Source organism: Solanum tuberosum, unplaced genomic scaffold, assembly GCF_000226075.1.
Source record: "Solanum tuberosum cultivar DM 1-3 516 R44 unplaced genomic scaffold, SolTub_3.0 scf00530, whole genome shotgun sequence".
Lineage (NCBI taxonomy): Eukaryota > Viridiplantae > Streptophyta > Magnoliopsida > Solanales > Solanaceae > Solanum > Solanum tuberosum.
Window position 1 is genome coordinate 333,013 of NW_006239448.1, and position 15,949 is coordinate 348,961.

General features: G+C 29.5%; 2 protein-coding genes across 2 annotated transcripts; both read left to right on the forward strand.

Moving 5' to 3' along the window:
* Positions 1-2,957: 2,957 nt before the first annotated feature.
* Positions 2,958-3,701, forward strand: LOC102580051 (tyramine N-feruloyltransferase 4/11-like). Its single transcript, NM_001318552.1, is given in 1 exon segment — positions 2,958-3,701. A coding segment is annotated over 1 exon segment (744 nt).
* An 8,860-nt stretch (positions 3,702-12,561) lies between these two features.
* Positions 12,562-14,712, forward strand: LOC102580376 (histidine decarboxylase-like). The gene is made up of 5 exons (XM_006365025.2): positions 12,562-12,667; positions 12,855-13,324; positions 13,420-13,613; positions 13,716-13,852; positions 13,936-14,712. The coding sequence occupies exons 1-5, from the start codon at positions 12,644-12,646 to the stop codon at positions 14,512-14,514; spliced, it is 1,404 nt and encodes a 467-aa protein (XP_006365087.1). The 5' UTR covers positions 12,562-12,643; the 3' UTR covers positions 14,515-14,712.
* Positions 14,713-15,949: the final 1,237 nt, after the last annotated feature.

Below are 15,949 nucleotides of genomic sequence, written 5' to 3' on the forward strand. Positions count from 1 at the left end.
TTTTTGCCAGAACATTGTGTCCTTTGGGAAAAGTAACGATTTTTCGGAAGGAAAACCGTTTGGAAAAGTAACGACTTTTCGGAAGGAACAAATCCTTTCAAACGAATTTACCGTTACGCGTGAATTTCAAATAAATCGTTGTGAAATTAATTCCGTTATTTAATTAACATTCTGAATTTATTTATAAGAGAAAGGAAATGATTTAACAAGATTGATTAAATAAATTTTGTCCAAACATATTATCAATCAATCACCGAAGCCGAGGCCGAGCGAGCGACGACGACGGCGCGAGGGGGCACCTTCTTCTTAACCCTTTAAGAACTAAAGGAAGTGTTTCCTAATATAAGGACAACAATTTCCTTTCTTCTACCAATATGGTAAAAATGACCTTTGATTTGCACTTTTGCAATGACTTTTCATTTTCCCTCCAAAATTGGTTCCCCCACTTTCATTGGTTCTTCCACTTTCCATTTGCTCTTTTTATTTTCCATTCACACCTTGCTAAACCCAACATTTCCCACCCGGTGTCCGGAGCCCACATTGGAGCTTTGACTAAATCCGGATCGCGCACTGCAGGCCCATTCGGGGGTGGCGCTCCCAACAAGATTTTCTCCATACTCAGGGCTCGAACCCAAGACCTCTGGTTAAGGGTGAATAGACCATAACTTATTAATATAAAATAATAAAAAAAGTACCAATTTAAGGGGACTCTATATATTCCGTCTTATTAAAACTATATTCCTAGTATCCAATGTTTATTTGACATCACTAATCGAATTTGTGCTTAATAATCTAAAACTATAGGATAATTCAATGATACATTATATTAAAGTTTTCATTTTGGGCTTAGGGGGATAAATCAACTACAAGTCAAAAGTTCAACTTGAATGGTAGTAAGCTATCAACAAGTTTTAGAAGCAAGTTATAAGATAATAGATATATTTCTTCTCTTATTTCCGGATACATCACTATCACTGTCATCTTTCGAGTTCTCCTAAAAACTACAAAAATGGATGTGTTATATAATATTATGATCTATCTGTTACTTGTAATTATATTCTTTCCTGATGTTTTAAAAAATATTGAAAATCAATTGAATCGTACCAATACAAAAAAAAACGAATATGATGAGATGGTTACAAAAAGTTTATTCCTTGTTAACGAAATAAAATAATCAAAAAATAATCAAAAAATTTTTATTCCTTGTTAACGAAATAAAATAATCAAAAAATTAATATGTTAATAATGACATAATTTTTTAAAAGGAAAAATTATTTTGGCCAGAAAATTTGGCCAGAATGGTAAAATAATATATTTCACACTATTTTATTTTATCTTTTTGAACATTTTTACCCTTTTAAATTTAATACTTTTTAATTAAAAAATGGATAAAAGATCAGTTTATTTTAAAATAAAAAAGATATTATAGACTTTTAAATTTTCTGATCATTTAGCATTACCCTTTTAAAAAATAACTAGTTAAACGGTACAATTGACACTCCTACTAGAATTGTCGTTGTCTTAAAATGTTCAACAAATTTGCGTGATTGATTATCTATTTCCGGAAGCATATGTTCCTGGAAAATTCATAAATAAGTTCATTTAAGATGAAAATAATTTTCTCTAAAGCATGTTCATTTTCAGTGTGAATATATATTATCCTTGTTGAAATTTCATGCATCTTGGTAAACATTACTCATTGTCAATGTTGACGACTTCACTTGACTTCCACACCTCATTTATGTAATCCATAGAATATTCATCCATATTGCTGAAAAATTGTCAATAACGATAATGTTATTTATTGCTCCCCGTTAAAAAAAGAATGACCTTTTTTTTGTTTTGGATATCATTTTAATTTTAATTTTTCATATAGCATATTTAAGACGACAAGATTGAAGGAAATTACGTTACATTTAACATAATATTAATTTAGGATCATAAATTAAAAAAACTTGCTTATATTTTCTTAAATGATGTGTCAAGTCAAATTAGTTTATCGAAACAAGGGAGTATAAGGTTGGTGAAAGTCTTTCCTCATACAAAGTCGACATCTTTATTTTTTTTTTTATTATGTTAAGAATAGTCAGTTTATTCGTACAATATTGTTAACATTTTAATGATATTTTTTTTTTTGCATGGTCCAAGCGAAAACATCTCTTGCACCCAGTACTCCCACTTGTTTTTTTTCTCTATTTTTTCCCCTTTGTTTCATGGTATAGAAGGAACAAATTTTCGTCTTTGAAGAAATAAATGATGAAAAATATTAGGTGGCTACAATGAGTGAGTACAATTTATTGAAGCTTCAAAAAATTGGGAAATAAGTTAAAACATGGAATTTTTTTTGGAATATTTATCATTTCAAAACTTCATGAATTATTTATAAAATTAAACTGATTAAATTTGAATTCCTCGAATCATTTCTGAAGTTTGAAATTTTATTGAATTTCTACACTTAAATTGTGAAATTAGTTGATTTGAGTAAATTATTTTTTGAGTTCCACTTGTCAAAGTTTAAACTCCACCAGTACAATAATTAAACATGAGTATTGTTCCGTCCATTTTTTACTATTAAAAAGTAGTTAATCATCATTACATAAAAATTCAGTGGTGGCCAAATTTTGATGGCTAACTCAAAAAATATTATCCTAGCTAATTTTTTCTATAAGAAAAAAACAAAATTGAGACTAAAGGCATGAATGATTTGACCCTTTAGCCGACGCACTCAATAGATATAGAATGCACCGTTATCTCCACCAACTTTTTTTTTTCGTTGGAACCCATTTCCACGAACCTCACTAACCAAATAATGATTTTTTTTAAAAAGAAGCAAATTCTCCACTATAAATAACCATTATGATCCCAAACACAATATTATCCCATTATTACTAAACCTTTCAACATTTCTTTTATCTTAAACCACAATATTCCTCTCAAACTTAGCTAAACAATATCTCATGGCTCCTGCTCCTCAACAACCAACTCCATCTGAAACAATAATCACCGATGCATCATCGGAAAACAATAACGTTACCATCACCGGAAAGATAAACACACGAGTCCGTCTTGCTACAAAATCTGATCTGTCTCATATATACCAATTGTTTTACCAAATCCATGAATACCATAACTATACTCATTTATACAAAGCTACCGAGTCCTCCTTAGCCAATTTGCTTTTTAAAGAAAATCCTCTTCCACTTTTCTACGGTCCATCCGTACTTCTACTTGAAGTCTCTCCAACCCCTTTTAACGAACCCAAAAATACCACAAACGAAGGGTTCAAGCCTGTCCTTACAACGTTTGACCTTAAATTCCCTGTCATTGAAGGAGAAGTTGAGGAGTTCAGGTCCAAATATGATGATAAGAGTGATGCTTACATAGCGGGATATGCTTTCTTCTACGCGAATTATTCTTGCTTCAATGACAAGCCAGGATTTTATTTTGAGAGTCTTTACTTCAGAGAGAGTTATAGAAAGTTGGGAATGGGAAAATTGTTGTTTGGAACAGTTTCGTCCATTGCTGCGGACAATGGGTTCGTATCGGTGGATGGAATAGTAGCAGTTTGGAATAAGAAGTCATATGATTTTTACATAAATATGGGAGTTGAAATATTTGATGAATTTAGATATGGGAAGTTGCATGGTGAAAATCTTCAAAAGTATGCTGATAAGGGGAAAATTGAGGAAGAGACCTGTTAGTAGTGTTGTTTTATTCTTATAATAATTGTGTAATTTATCAATTTCTTCATATTTGCTTTTACTAAAAGCAGTTGTATTATCTTTGTGATTGAAATTTATTAAATTGATTATGGGCAAACTACATAAATCCCACTAGTTTAGGTCCTAATTACTAAGACTCCCAATAGTTTCAAATATTACTTCCTCTACCATATTTCATGCAGGATACACGAGTTGAAATCCGTGAGATACATGTATCTGTCAAAATTTAAAGCTGAGATACGTATTTTATTTGTTTAAATTAATTGGTTGTAACTGATTTCCTTAATTATAGAAGTAATTAAGGATTTTCAGAATTCATGGACAATTATTTTTGAAAATTTAAATTAATCAAATCCCTTAATGTAAGGCGGAAATCAAGGTATGTTTAATTAATTTAATTTTATTATTTTTTAAAATAATAAATTTATTAATATTATTAATAAAAGATTAAAAAACATTTATATATTAGTCATTTAATTTGATTAATTTCATTTTATTACTCTTAAAATAATGAATCCATCAATTTGATGTATCTATTATCAAATATAAATATATGATGTATCCAATCAACTAAACAGTTAGATACATGAGCATCATACATGTACATTCATATGTATCATAGAAGTATCTAGATTTATTTAATGTATTTGTTATATGTATCTAGTATTAATTTCATGTATCTATTTATATGAACTAATTTTAGTTTCATGTATCTTTTTTATGTATCTAGTATTAATTTGATGTATCAAGTATTAGTTTCATACATTATATTCAAAAACATGTATTCCGGATACATAATAAGCATTACATATAATTATGTGTATCTAAATATGAAAATGTAACTGAAACACACAAATTTAGGAAAAATCACGATGGTAGAGTATCTGTTTATCATTAATCCAAAAGAAAAAAGAGTAAAATTTTTCAAAATTCTTCCCCTTTTAGCATCTGAATTTTTTTTCTCATAGATACATATAATCTTAAGTCAGATACATGAACTCTTAACTAGATACATGTACTCATGATTTGTATCCAACATTGTTGCATATGTAATGGTGTATTTGTTCTGTTACTTAAAACTTAACGTAATTCTTCCATCTTGATTGGGTCGTTCCTATACTTAGATCTTTTCTCGGCTTGAATGTTGATGGATGAAGAGTCAGTCCCTGCAATGAGAAATTATTAATGAATAAAAATAAACAAATAAAAGTTGTCTGATTTAGTATAATATTGTTGATGTGTAGTACCTTTAACAAGAATCGTCCGATTTTGAGAATGATCAGCCATTAAAGTGTTTGAGAAACAACAAAATCAAAAAATATAAAACCTAATGGAGTGGGAATAAGATACAAACTTTTTTTGTGATAGGGGAAGGAAACGTTTAATGAAGAAGAAGAAGAAGGGGTAATGGTGGGATACATGAGGTATCTGTTTTGGGATTGGGGAGGGAAACGTCTGAAAAGAATAAAGAGAAATTAATTTGAATTGTTAGTGTCCTACTAATTGAGGAGATGTAATTTTAAGATAATTATACATTATCATTTTTAAAGGGATTGTGTATCTGATTTAATTTTTTTTTAAATATGATATATTTTTTTAAAAGTGGTATTCTATGTAATATTTTTAAAGTAGAGATAAAATATGTATATTTGGTAGTTAAGTATGTCTAGATAGGTAGTTTTTCCAATAAGTAATATATTTAGTGTAATTCGATAAATGAGCTTTAAAGAAAAGGTGTGTATATATAGCCTTATTTCTATCTTGCTATGTACAAGATTTTTTTTTTGGGTGATATTTCATATTCAGTCAAACATCATAATATAAATAAAACCAAGAAAGTAAGAACTCCTTCATTTGCAAAATAAGTACATGTTTTTATCTTTTCATTTTGTTTCAAAATTAAGTGTTGTTATATATTAAAAAAAAGAGCTGCTTCATTCTTCAAGGCATTTAATAAAGGATAAAATAGTAAAATACTTCCTATTTTCTAGAAGTAAGTAATTTCTTAGTAAAATACTATTGCTCCAGTTGCAATTTTGTGTTTTTATATTTCGGGCACATTCTCATCGTAAATTTTCCGTTCCATGTTAATAGCGGAAACCTTCCAACTGGAAAAAAGAGCCAACCAATAATTACAAGTTTTAAACTTTTATTAAGAATAAAAGAAACGAAAAGTAAAGGCAAAGATGACAATTTGAGATGTCCACACAATAAATTACGTAATTAGTAAATGGTCAAGCAAAGACGCAAGAATTACGAAATTGAAAATAGATTGAGGCATCAAAGAATAAGATTAATCAGCTAAATTTTAAAAAATATAATTGTAGCAGCATCCATTCTCTCACCTAGGGGTGTTCGTGGTTCAGTTATTGATTAAAATAAAAACCAAACCAATCTAGTTGGTGTTTTAAATTTTTAAAACCAAACGAAAAAAATAACTGTCGGTTTGGTTATTGTCGGTTTGATTCGGTTTGGTTCAATTTTTCTGATTTATTCAGTTTGAAAGTAATATTTTTTTTCAGGACGTACTTATTTCGATAGACACAAACACCTAGTAAATGAGCAATCCAAAAAAAGCTATTGTCGGTTTAATTAAGCAATACTAACTTATTGGTTAGCAGGGTAGGTAAAGACTAAAATGGATTTTGATAGACTTGAACTTAGGATTGTTATAGTTGGACTAAAGTGTTGGGCTTGAGAAGATGATAAAGTTAAATATTTCAGTTAATTAAAATTTAACAACTATTTATATTTTACTTATGAATAATATACAAATAATTATAAAAGTTATACATCTAATTTATCGGTTCGATTTTATTATTTTTACGATTATTTTTTAGTAAAATCAAAACCAAACCAAACCAAATATCAATTTTTTTAATCGATTTGATTCAGATTGCGGTTCGATTTAATTTTTTAACTATAACCATGAACAACCCTACACTTACCTTACTCTGTTTTACTTTCCCGCCTTCATTTGTATAAGTATTTATATTTATGATTCTTCAAATCAGACACTTAGAAAGGATCACATTTTATAACGACTAGCTAGTATATAGAATGTCTTGAGAAGTTTTAAAAAAATAATTAAGACAAGACCTTTTTGTAGCTTTTGAATCTCTATGTATAAATAACACGTCACTAGGGCACTTAAGAAAGGCGCCAATATTAAAGGATTTGGTGAATTTCTCCCCTTAGTTAAAAACCAATTACAAAATCCAAAGTCGTTCGTAATGATGATGTGCATATAAGTCATCAATCGATTGCGGTGAGCGCTTGATCATGTTTTATTGTGAAATTTGCAAAAAAGTATTTTTTGTTTTCAAAGTGAAAAATAATAATATTTGAAAATTGAAATTTTGTTTGGACATGAATATAAATTGAAGTTGTTTTTGAATTTTTGAGGATAATCTGAAGTGAAAACACTTTTTTCGTTGTTTTTCAAATTTTTGAAAATCTGAAAATCAACTTGAAGCTGAATTTCAAAATTTCTCAAAGTTCAATTCCAAAAAAAATAAAAAGAAAATCATGGCTTAACGCTTCCTTACTTTATCCACTTTAATTTGGCCTAGGCTAAAATAATTCTATAAACTTCCTTGTCAGCTAACGTGAAAAGAAATTGGGGGGGGGGGGGTGTGGGAGGTCGATAGACATGCTTTGATTTTACAGAGAATTTCAAAGGCCATCATTGCTAAAATGCACTAAAATATATCCAATGGAATGAATTACATAAGTGGCCACTAATGCAAAGCACCATCATTATAAACTACTCCCTCTGTCCACAATTATTTGGCAGGTATACTAAAAATAGTTGTCCAAGATTAATTGTCAATTTAATAATCAAGAAACAATTAATCACCTTTTTCCAATTCTGCCCTTAATGATAGTGTAGTTCAATTGAAAAATTATGTAGACTTTTGGTATTCTTGGTATAGTAGGGGTTATATTAGTCAAATTACACCTTCTATTAAAATTTTCCTTGAGGGGATGTGCATGACCTTACCCCTGACAAACAATTGTGGACGGAGGGAGTTTCTATTAAAGTTTCTAAAATGCATTTCACGTAACTCGAGTTCGCCACGGATTATAAGAAAATTCAATTAGCTAGGATTTATTTAGTCATGAATTAATTAGGGATTACCGATAGATTTTATAGTTATATAATTCTGACAAACAATTGTGGACGGAGGGAGTTTCTATTAAAGTTTCTAAAATGCATTTCACGTAACTCGAGTTCGCCACGGATTATAAGAAAATTCAATTAGCTAGGATTTATTTAGTCATGAATTAATTAGGGATTACCGATAGATTTTATAGTTGTATAATTCCTTATTTTCTAGTAATGAGTGGGATAACACAGCTTAGGAACCTAATATATATTGTGACAACATAACATGTTGGGCTTGAATTTGATACTCAATTAATGTATTTGATTATATATCTCATTTTAAAAAATCAATTAAAGTATTTGATTATCTTATCTAAAAAAATAAATCGTTAGACTGAAAGATTATTTTATTTTCTTATTATTTCTTCAATAACACTAGCCTTTTGATTTATGAAAATAGTTAATTAGAACGAGTAAAGGGGAAAAAAGGTCATTATTCATTTCTAGAGAGCATATTCTTTTGATATCTCAAAGTAATATGAACGCAATTCAAGGAAAAATCTTATTTTTTTAAATTTTAATTTTGCTTTGATTTTTTTTTTTGTGAAGTTGCAAAGTCAAACTTGTAAAGTTTCATCATTTCTCTAAAAGTCGAATGTCTGACTAATTAGAAGAATATAGTACCTGCCTTTGCCTAAAAATACAGTGGGTAGGTAGGCGCGCACCGAAGCCGAAGCTAAGTAGGGGTTCGTGAGTTTGGACAAACTCAATAGCTTTTTCATAGATTTTGTATTTATATTAGAAAATTAAATAAAAATATATGTATATCAACTTGTGAATCCTTGAAAAAATTAATTGATGGCTCAATGGTAAGAAAGGGGCCATGAAAATGCTTTCATACTAGTGTTGTGGGTTCGAACTTCACTATATCAACAAAAGTTTTTCTTTTATTTTTTTAAAAATGGAAGCATGTCTTGCAATATTTTCTCTTCTATTCTAAAATTTAAACCTCAAACTCTTAATCTTGGCTCCGCCTCTGCATAATCTCTCCACCTATTTTTTGATATATTATTATACATATTTAATGAGTTTTCAATAAAAATAAAATAAAATTAGAGTTGAAGTTATATATATATATGAGCTAAATCAAGGGAAAACATAATTTTGTTAGAGACAATAATCAAATAAAAAAATTGTTATAACTTCTTTTCATGCCAGACTACTGTTTGCGAAGAGGGGTATTTTTGGATATTTAGGTTATGTTAGGGGCTTTTTTGTTGGGATATTATAAGGGATGCTATATTTATATCTTTTTGAATAGAAAAGAGAAAAATAATCCTTTTTTCTTATTTTAATTATTATATGGTCGAAAAGAGGACTTCAAAGTGGAGGTAGTTGTAAATTGAAACTTTGCAAATTGGAAGGGAGAAAAGAAATTATATTTACAATGTGACTCGTGCGATAATTCTGAATGATGTCTTCATTAAAAGAACTTGGATTTTAAATTTAACTAAAGTAGAGAGCTCTAGTGGATTGAATCTTTATAATTTAATTTTTAAGAAAATAAATGTCACATGGGATAAGGTTTGAAGCCTAAAAGTTTGATTATCAAAAGATAAGTTTGATTTTGCCTTGGGTGGATACGTTAACCACGATTAGAAACAAACATATTTTCAACGGTAAGCTCAATGGAAAAATGCATGGTGGGAAACAGATTCTTAGGAAAGTTTCTGCAATTTTTTCCGTATGAAAATGTTACTATTTTTTCTCAACCAATTTAATCAAAATATCTATAAAAATAACTATATATGAACAATTATTAGTGAAAATTTCAGCGAAAAAAATAGTAATTTTTTAATAATGGATTTATCGTTGAAAATTAGGTTAATGATACCAAACAACGGAAACAATATGATGTCAATGAATTAGATATGAAGACCATAAAGTAACATTATTTAGTAGTCAAGAATGTTCAACTTCGTTGGTTAGAAAAAAATGAGTTAATATGCAGTTTTAAAGATTTTTAATGACAATTTACCAAAAGACAAAATATAATACTGAGAGAATTGTTCTTTTATGCACACACACCTGGTCTTCATTTTTACAATTTTTTACTGGTTGAAGTTATTTTTAAAATTTTAATCATTCACTTAAACCCAATTAACCTATACAAGTATTAAATTATATCCTGTAGATAATTAGTCAATTGATAAGAAATGATAGATTTATAATGTCTATGAGAATTTTAGAGGCGTATGCCAACAAAAAAAACATTATATTCTCAAGTAAAAGGCAAAAAATAATTAACTTTATAATCGAAATCAGAAGGAAATGGAGTGCTATTTTTAATTTTAATTCATCAACTACGAACTCCACTCTAAAAACAGAGATACAACCATTAATAACCAAGTCTAATTCCAAAATTTGAATAGGTCAACAAATAAGAAGATTATCCATCACAAATGAAATTACGTTAGTAAAAAAATATAAATTGAAACATTTCTCAAACTTCACGAGATAGAAATATTAGAGGTTAAATTGTGACTGTTGCATAATACTAAGCTTCGTATATACTATAGTCTACTCAGCGCATAAAGGACAATAAGTTGTGACAGAAAAAATAAAAATACATTAGTAATACATATATTGGATTTATCGGCTGATATTTTTGAATGATTAATTAGTGTGAACAGATTTAAAAAGACCAATTCAAAGGTTTGACCAGTTCATTTTTGGTAAGTATTATTGACATTTGGAACTATTGCATTGTTAGGTAATATGTACGTTAAGTGAAGTAGAGTCTACTTGTTTGGAATTTAGAGAAAAAAAGGAATCTAGAGAGTGAAAACAAAATGCCGATGCCTTGTTCCAATTTGTAAATATTTGGTCAAAAAATGTTTGCACTAACTTTCAACTTTAACAACCTTGCACACAAAAATATTGGTTACACAAGGGAAAATCGTCATGAGTTTGATTTTTTTTTTTTTAAGTGTTCGATATTTGGATTGAAATTTAACTAATTTAAATTCGTGTCGCGTAAGACTGAAAGTTTGATATTACATAGTGAAATTCATTTAAATTTTTTGACTTTACTTTAAAAATTAGCGTAATTATTTTTTAACTTTAATATTTGGTCATAATGTCTTTTTTCCATCCTTTTTATTCTATGGTGTGCATATACATAAGTAAAATAAATTAGATAATGAAACATGTAAGTTGATGACGTTGAATCAGTAATTAACGAGCAGAACGAAAATATTGTAGAACAAAAAAATGACATGATTGTGACTACAGACTTTAGTGGCAATTAATTAATCGTAATATTATAATTATTGTTAAATATATATTTTTAGAGGTAATTAGCATTCTTGTAAATTGTAAATGTCCCTAAAATTTATAGCGATAATTAATTGATGCTGATAAAACTTTAACAGTCTTTGTTAATTTGTATATTTATTGCAGCTAAAAATTGTTTTTGTTATAGTATGTATAAGTAGTTTCATTAATAAGATTTTTCTTCGAGTAACTGTAAATAATTTTATGTACAAAATATATTACATTTGTGACACCACAATTAAGTCCATGTACTCTTACATATAAAAGTCTAAAATCATATCTATTTCGAAATTTTAATTTCATCAACCTTCCCCGTGATTATTTTATATGTAAACGTACTCAAATATCATCCAAGAACAACAAAATAACGATGAAATATCCGTACCACTTTCCTTGATTAATGGAAATATTGACCGTACCTCTCTGTTTTATATAGATGAAAGTTAGAAATAATAAAATTAATTAATTACTGTTAACTCATCTATTGAACCTTCCTACCAGGAGCCAGGGGCGGCTCTAATAAATCGGTGGCCTAAAGCCAAATCCAAATGGAGGCCTTAAATTTGAATTTTTTTTTTATGAAGTTTATTATAGCAAATTATTTAATCTTTCTTGAGACATAGCACTCATAATTTATCAAACTTCTATTACTTCTTTGCTCTTTTATGAAAAGTCTATATTTTCTATAAATAATACTCAATATTATTTTAGAAAAAGTATGCATAACATATTAATTTTTTTAAAATGAGGCCCCTCAAATTTTGGGGCCTAAGGCGGTTGCTTTTTTTTTTTGTAAGGGGTAGAGCCGCCACTGCCAGGAGCGGAGCGACCCACAGGTGTCAAGCGATACTCCTTTGTCGGAAAATTATATTGTATATAGAAGTTGAATTTTGATTTAATAAATACATATATACAAATATTGACATCTCTTGACACAAGTTGAAGGTTTAATCTAGTGATTAACAGGTTGCGAAAATTCCTTGAGGTCGCGTGTTATCATTATTTTTTTCTCGGAAGCTAGTTGATACAAAATTAACATTCTATTGGTTGTATTTACACAATGGTTTATACCAGAGACATACTAATTCTAATTGAGTCAAAAGAGAATTTTTTACACGCTTGAGTTTTGGCACCAATATTAGCATGATTATTTTGATTAAGATTCTAATTAATTAATCTCACCTACCCATTCAAAAATACAAAGTTGAGCAGTCACATTCTAACACGGAGTCAAGACCACATTCATTTTGCAATATACATAATGGTCTTTAGAATAAGGCAAGTGGGATATATTGAAGAAACCTACAGGAAAAAGAGAGGGAAAAGAAGAGGAAAAGGGTGGTTAGTGCAAAAACATTTGGTCTTTCATAGAGCTATATATATAAGTACTCAAGACATGAACAAAATTCACACAGAAATTGGTTTTCCATTCTAAGCAAACAAAAAAAGAAAACTTATAAATTTGTGCTTTAAGAGAATGGGTAGTCTCTCACTTGAAATGGTATGTACTCTTCATGTTAATTGCATGTACAAACAATTATTTTGAACCAAAGTCTTCTAACACCTAAAAGAAACAATGTTTAGATGTGAGAATCAAAGTTGTTGAATTGTATGACCTCCTCGTTAGATAAAATATGTTTTTATTTACTTAACTAATATATCTTAAATTGGATTATGATATTTGACAGGATTTTGAGCCATCACCGAGAAGTTTAGCAATGACACCAAGAAGTTTAGCACGGCGAAGATTGTTTCCGAATGTGGACAACAAGAAACCAAAGGTGGCACAGCCAGGTGCAGGACCAAGGAAGAACTTGCAACTTGAGGTGATGGAGCCTGGATTGAAGAATGATGGCCCTTCCTTGGACACTATCTTGGTTAATTATTTGGATACACTTACCCAACGAGTCAATTATCATTTAGGTTATCCGGTGAACATATGTTATGATCACTATGCATCTTTAGCACCACTTTTACAGTTTCACCTAAACAATTGTGGTGATCCTTTCCTTCAAAACACCGTCGATTTCCATTCTAAAGACTTTGAAGTGGCTGTTTTGAATTGGTTTGCACAACTCTGGGAGATTGAAAAGGATCAATATTGGGGCTATGTTACCAATGGTGGCACCGAAGGAAATCTCCATGGTATTTTGATAGGGTAAGCTGATATATACTTATGACACAAGCATATCATATAATGAATTTTATTATTTCGGTGCTCTTAATAAATTTTCGTTATATTATTTTTTGCAGGAGAGAGCTACTTCCTGATGGAATATTATATGCATCAAAAGACTCTCACTACTCGGTCTTCAAAGCTGCAAGAATGTATAGAATGGATTCAGAAACAATCAACACATCAGTAAATGGGGAGATGGATTATTCAGATTTAAGAGAAAAGTTGCTTCAAAATAAGGACAAACCAGCAATTATAAATGTCACAATTGGTATGTATTTACTTCAACCTCTATCATTTGTCTTTCTTCTTTTATGGACTTAATTAGTCACCTTACGACTTTTCCCTTTATGGTTCTTTTAACTATATATAGGAACTACGTTCAAGGGAGCTATTGATGATGTTGATGTTATTCTTGAAACACTCAAAGATTGTGGCTATTCACAAGATAGGTTTTACATCCATTGTGATGCTGCACTATGTGGTCTTATGACCCCTTTTATAAACAATGTAAGTTTCACTTCTTATTTCTAACAAACTCTTTAGTAATTCTCAGAGCGACATTCTAATCATTCTTTGTTCAATTTGAACAGATGATTAGTTTCAAGAAGCCAATTGGAAGTGTCACTATTTCTGGCCACAAGTTCCTAGGATGCCCAATGCCTTGTGGTGTCCAAATAACAAGAAAAAGCTACATCAATAATCTCTCAACAAATGTGGAATACATTGCTTCTGTGGATGCCACTATTTCTGGTAGTCGTAACGGTTTAACTCCAATTTTCTTATGGTATAGCTTGAGTGCTAAAGGTCAAATTGGCCTTCAAAAGGATGTTAAAAGATGCCTCGACAATGCCAAATATTTGAAAGATCGTCTTCAACAAGCAGGGATAAGTGTCATGCTGAATGAGCTTAGCATCATAGTTGTACTTGAAAGGCCTCGTGACCATGAATTTGTTCGTCGTTGGCAACTTTCATGTGTCAAAGATATGGCACATGTTATCGTTATGCCAGGCATCACACGAGAAATGCTTGACAATTTCATCAGTGAATTAGTTCAACAAAGAAAACAGTGGTACAAAGACGGAAAAGCAGAGGCTCCTTGTGTTGGAGAGGATATTGGTGCTCAAAATTGTGCATGCTCTTATCATAAGATTGACTACATCTGTCCTTAGAAGACAAACAAGACGAGATCATCTTCCACTTTAAAATTGGAATTTTTGAGAGCTCTCTAATTTGTTTATATGTCTTCCATAAAGATGACATTTTATTAATTCTTTATGAATTTTGATTTTGATTTCCCACAATGGTACAACCGGACGACATAAATGTAACATTTTTTAATAAAAAGGTTTGAGCACTCTTTTATGTTCTTTGTATAACATTAACTTACTGTTAATTTACAATTGAAACATGCATGCATTGTAGTCATAACCTCTATATTTATTAGCCTCCTAAATCGTATTCAAGTAAATTGAAAATATATCAAGCTAGATTTAATTTATTTGGTCACAATTCAAGCAAAATATTCAAAATCATTGGAGGTTATGACATTCTGTGTATTTTTCAAAGATAGAAAGAGGACTTGGATTTTGGACTTAAAAGATGAGTGATATTGATGATGATTAGCTCTGATATTCCCCTCCTTTTGGGTGTATCTTTATAAATATTTTGGTAAAAAACAAAAAAAAAAAGTGGTAGCTAGTTTGCTTTCAAAAGATGATTGAGATTTAAAACTCATCATTCCTTAGGGAGTGATTCTTTAAAGGACAAGTGTTATAATAGACAACAAACTTGTGAAAAGAAATGGTCCAATGGATAGCGATTGACACCTAAAGATGAAAACTTGCTCATGGTGTTGTGGTTAAAGTGCTTAAGCCTCACATGGAAGATGTAGTTTCAAACCTTAGTAGAATAACTATTTACTAGGGGTGTACATGGTTGGGTTGGTTCGAATTTTTCAAATATCAAACCAAACCATTTGTGTCAGATTTTTAAATCTATAAACCAAACCAAACCAAACCAATAAAACTCGGGTTTTTCAACTTCGGGTTTTCCGGATTTTTGGGTTTTTTTCCGGAAAAGTATTCATACAAACATATAATTTACTTGTACTTCAAATATTTCTTTAGTCCTACCAAAATACAACTATCTAAGGTGTTTCTTAAGAAAATAACACAAAATATTATATGAGTAATGATACTAAAATATCCAACAAAAAATAATAATAATGAAATCGCGTAAAACAAATATTGCAAATTAACAAGTCATAATGAAAATGATCATAATTTAAAAGTACTAAATCATGCTAAAATAAGTTTAATAAGTATTAGTTACATGACTAAATATTAAAGGAAATTAAAATTAGATTATGTATTTGAATAAACCAATGTAAAACCATAGAACAAATATTCAATATTATTGTCATTTTTAGTGTTGAATTGATTTTTTTTTTCTTTAGTATTAATTTAATTTTGATTTAAACTTTATTATAATTACCAATATCTATGGATTATAATCTTTATTGAACCATTTAGAATTCTAAGTTTCAAACTTGAAATAATAAAAGATAAAAACTATGAAAAAGTATAAGAAATATTTAAAAATTAT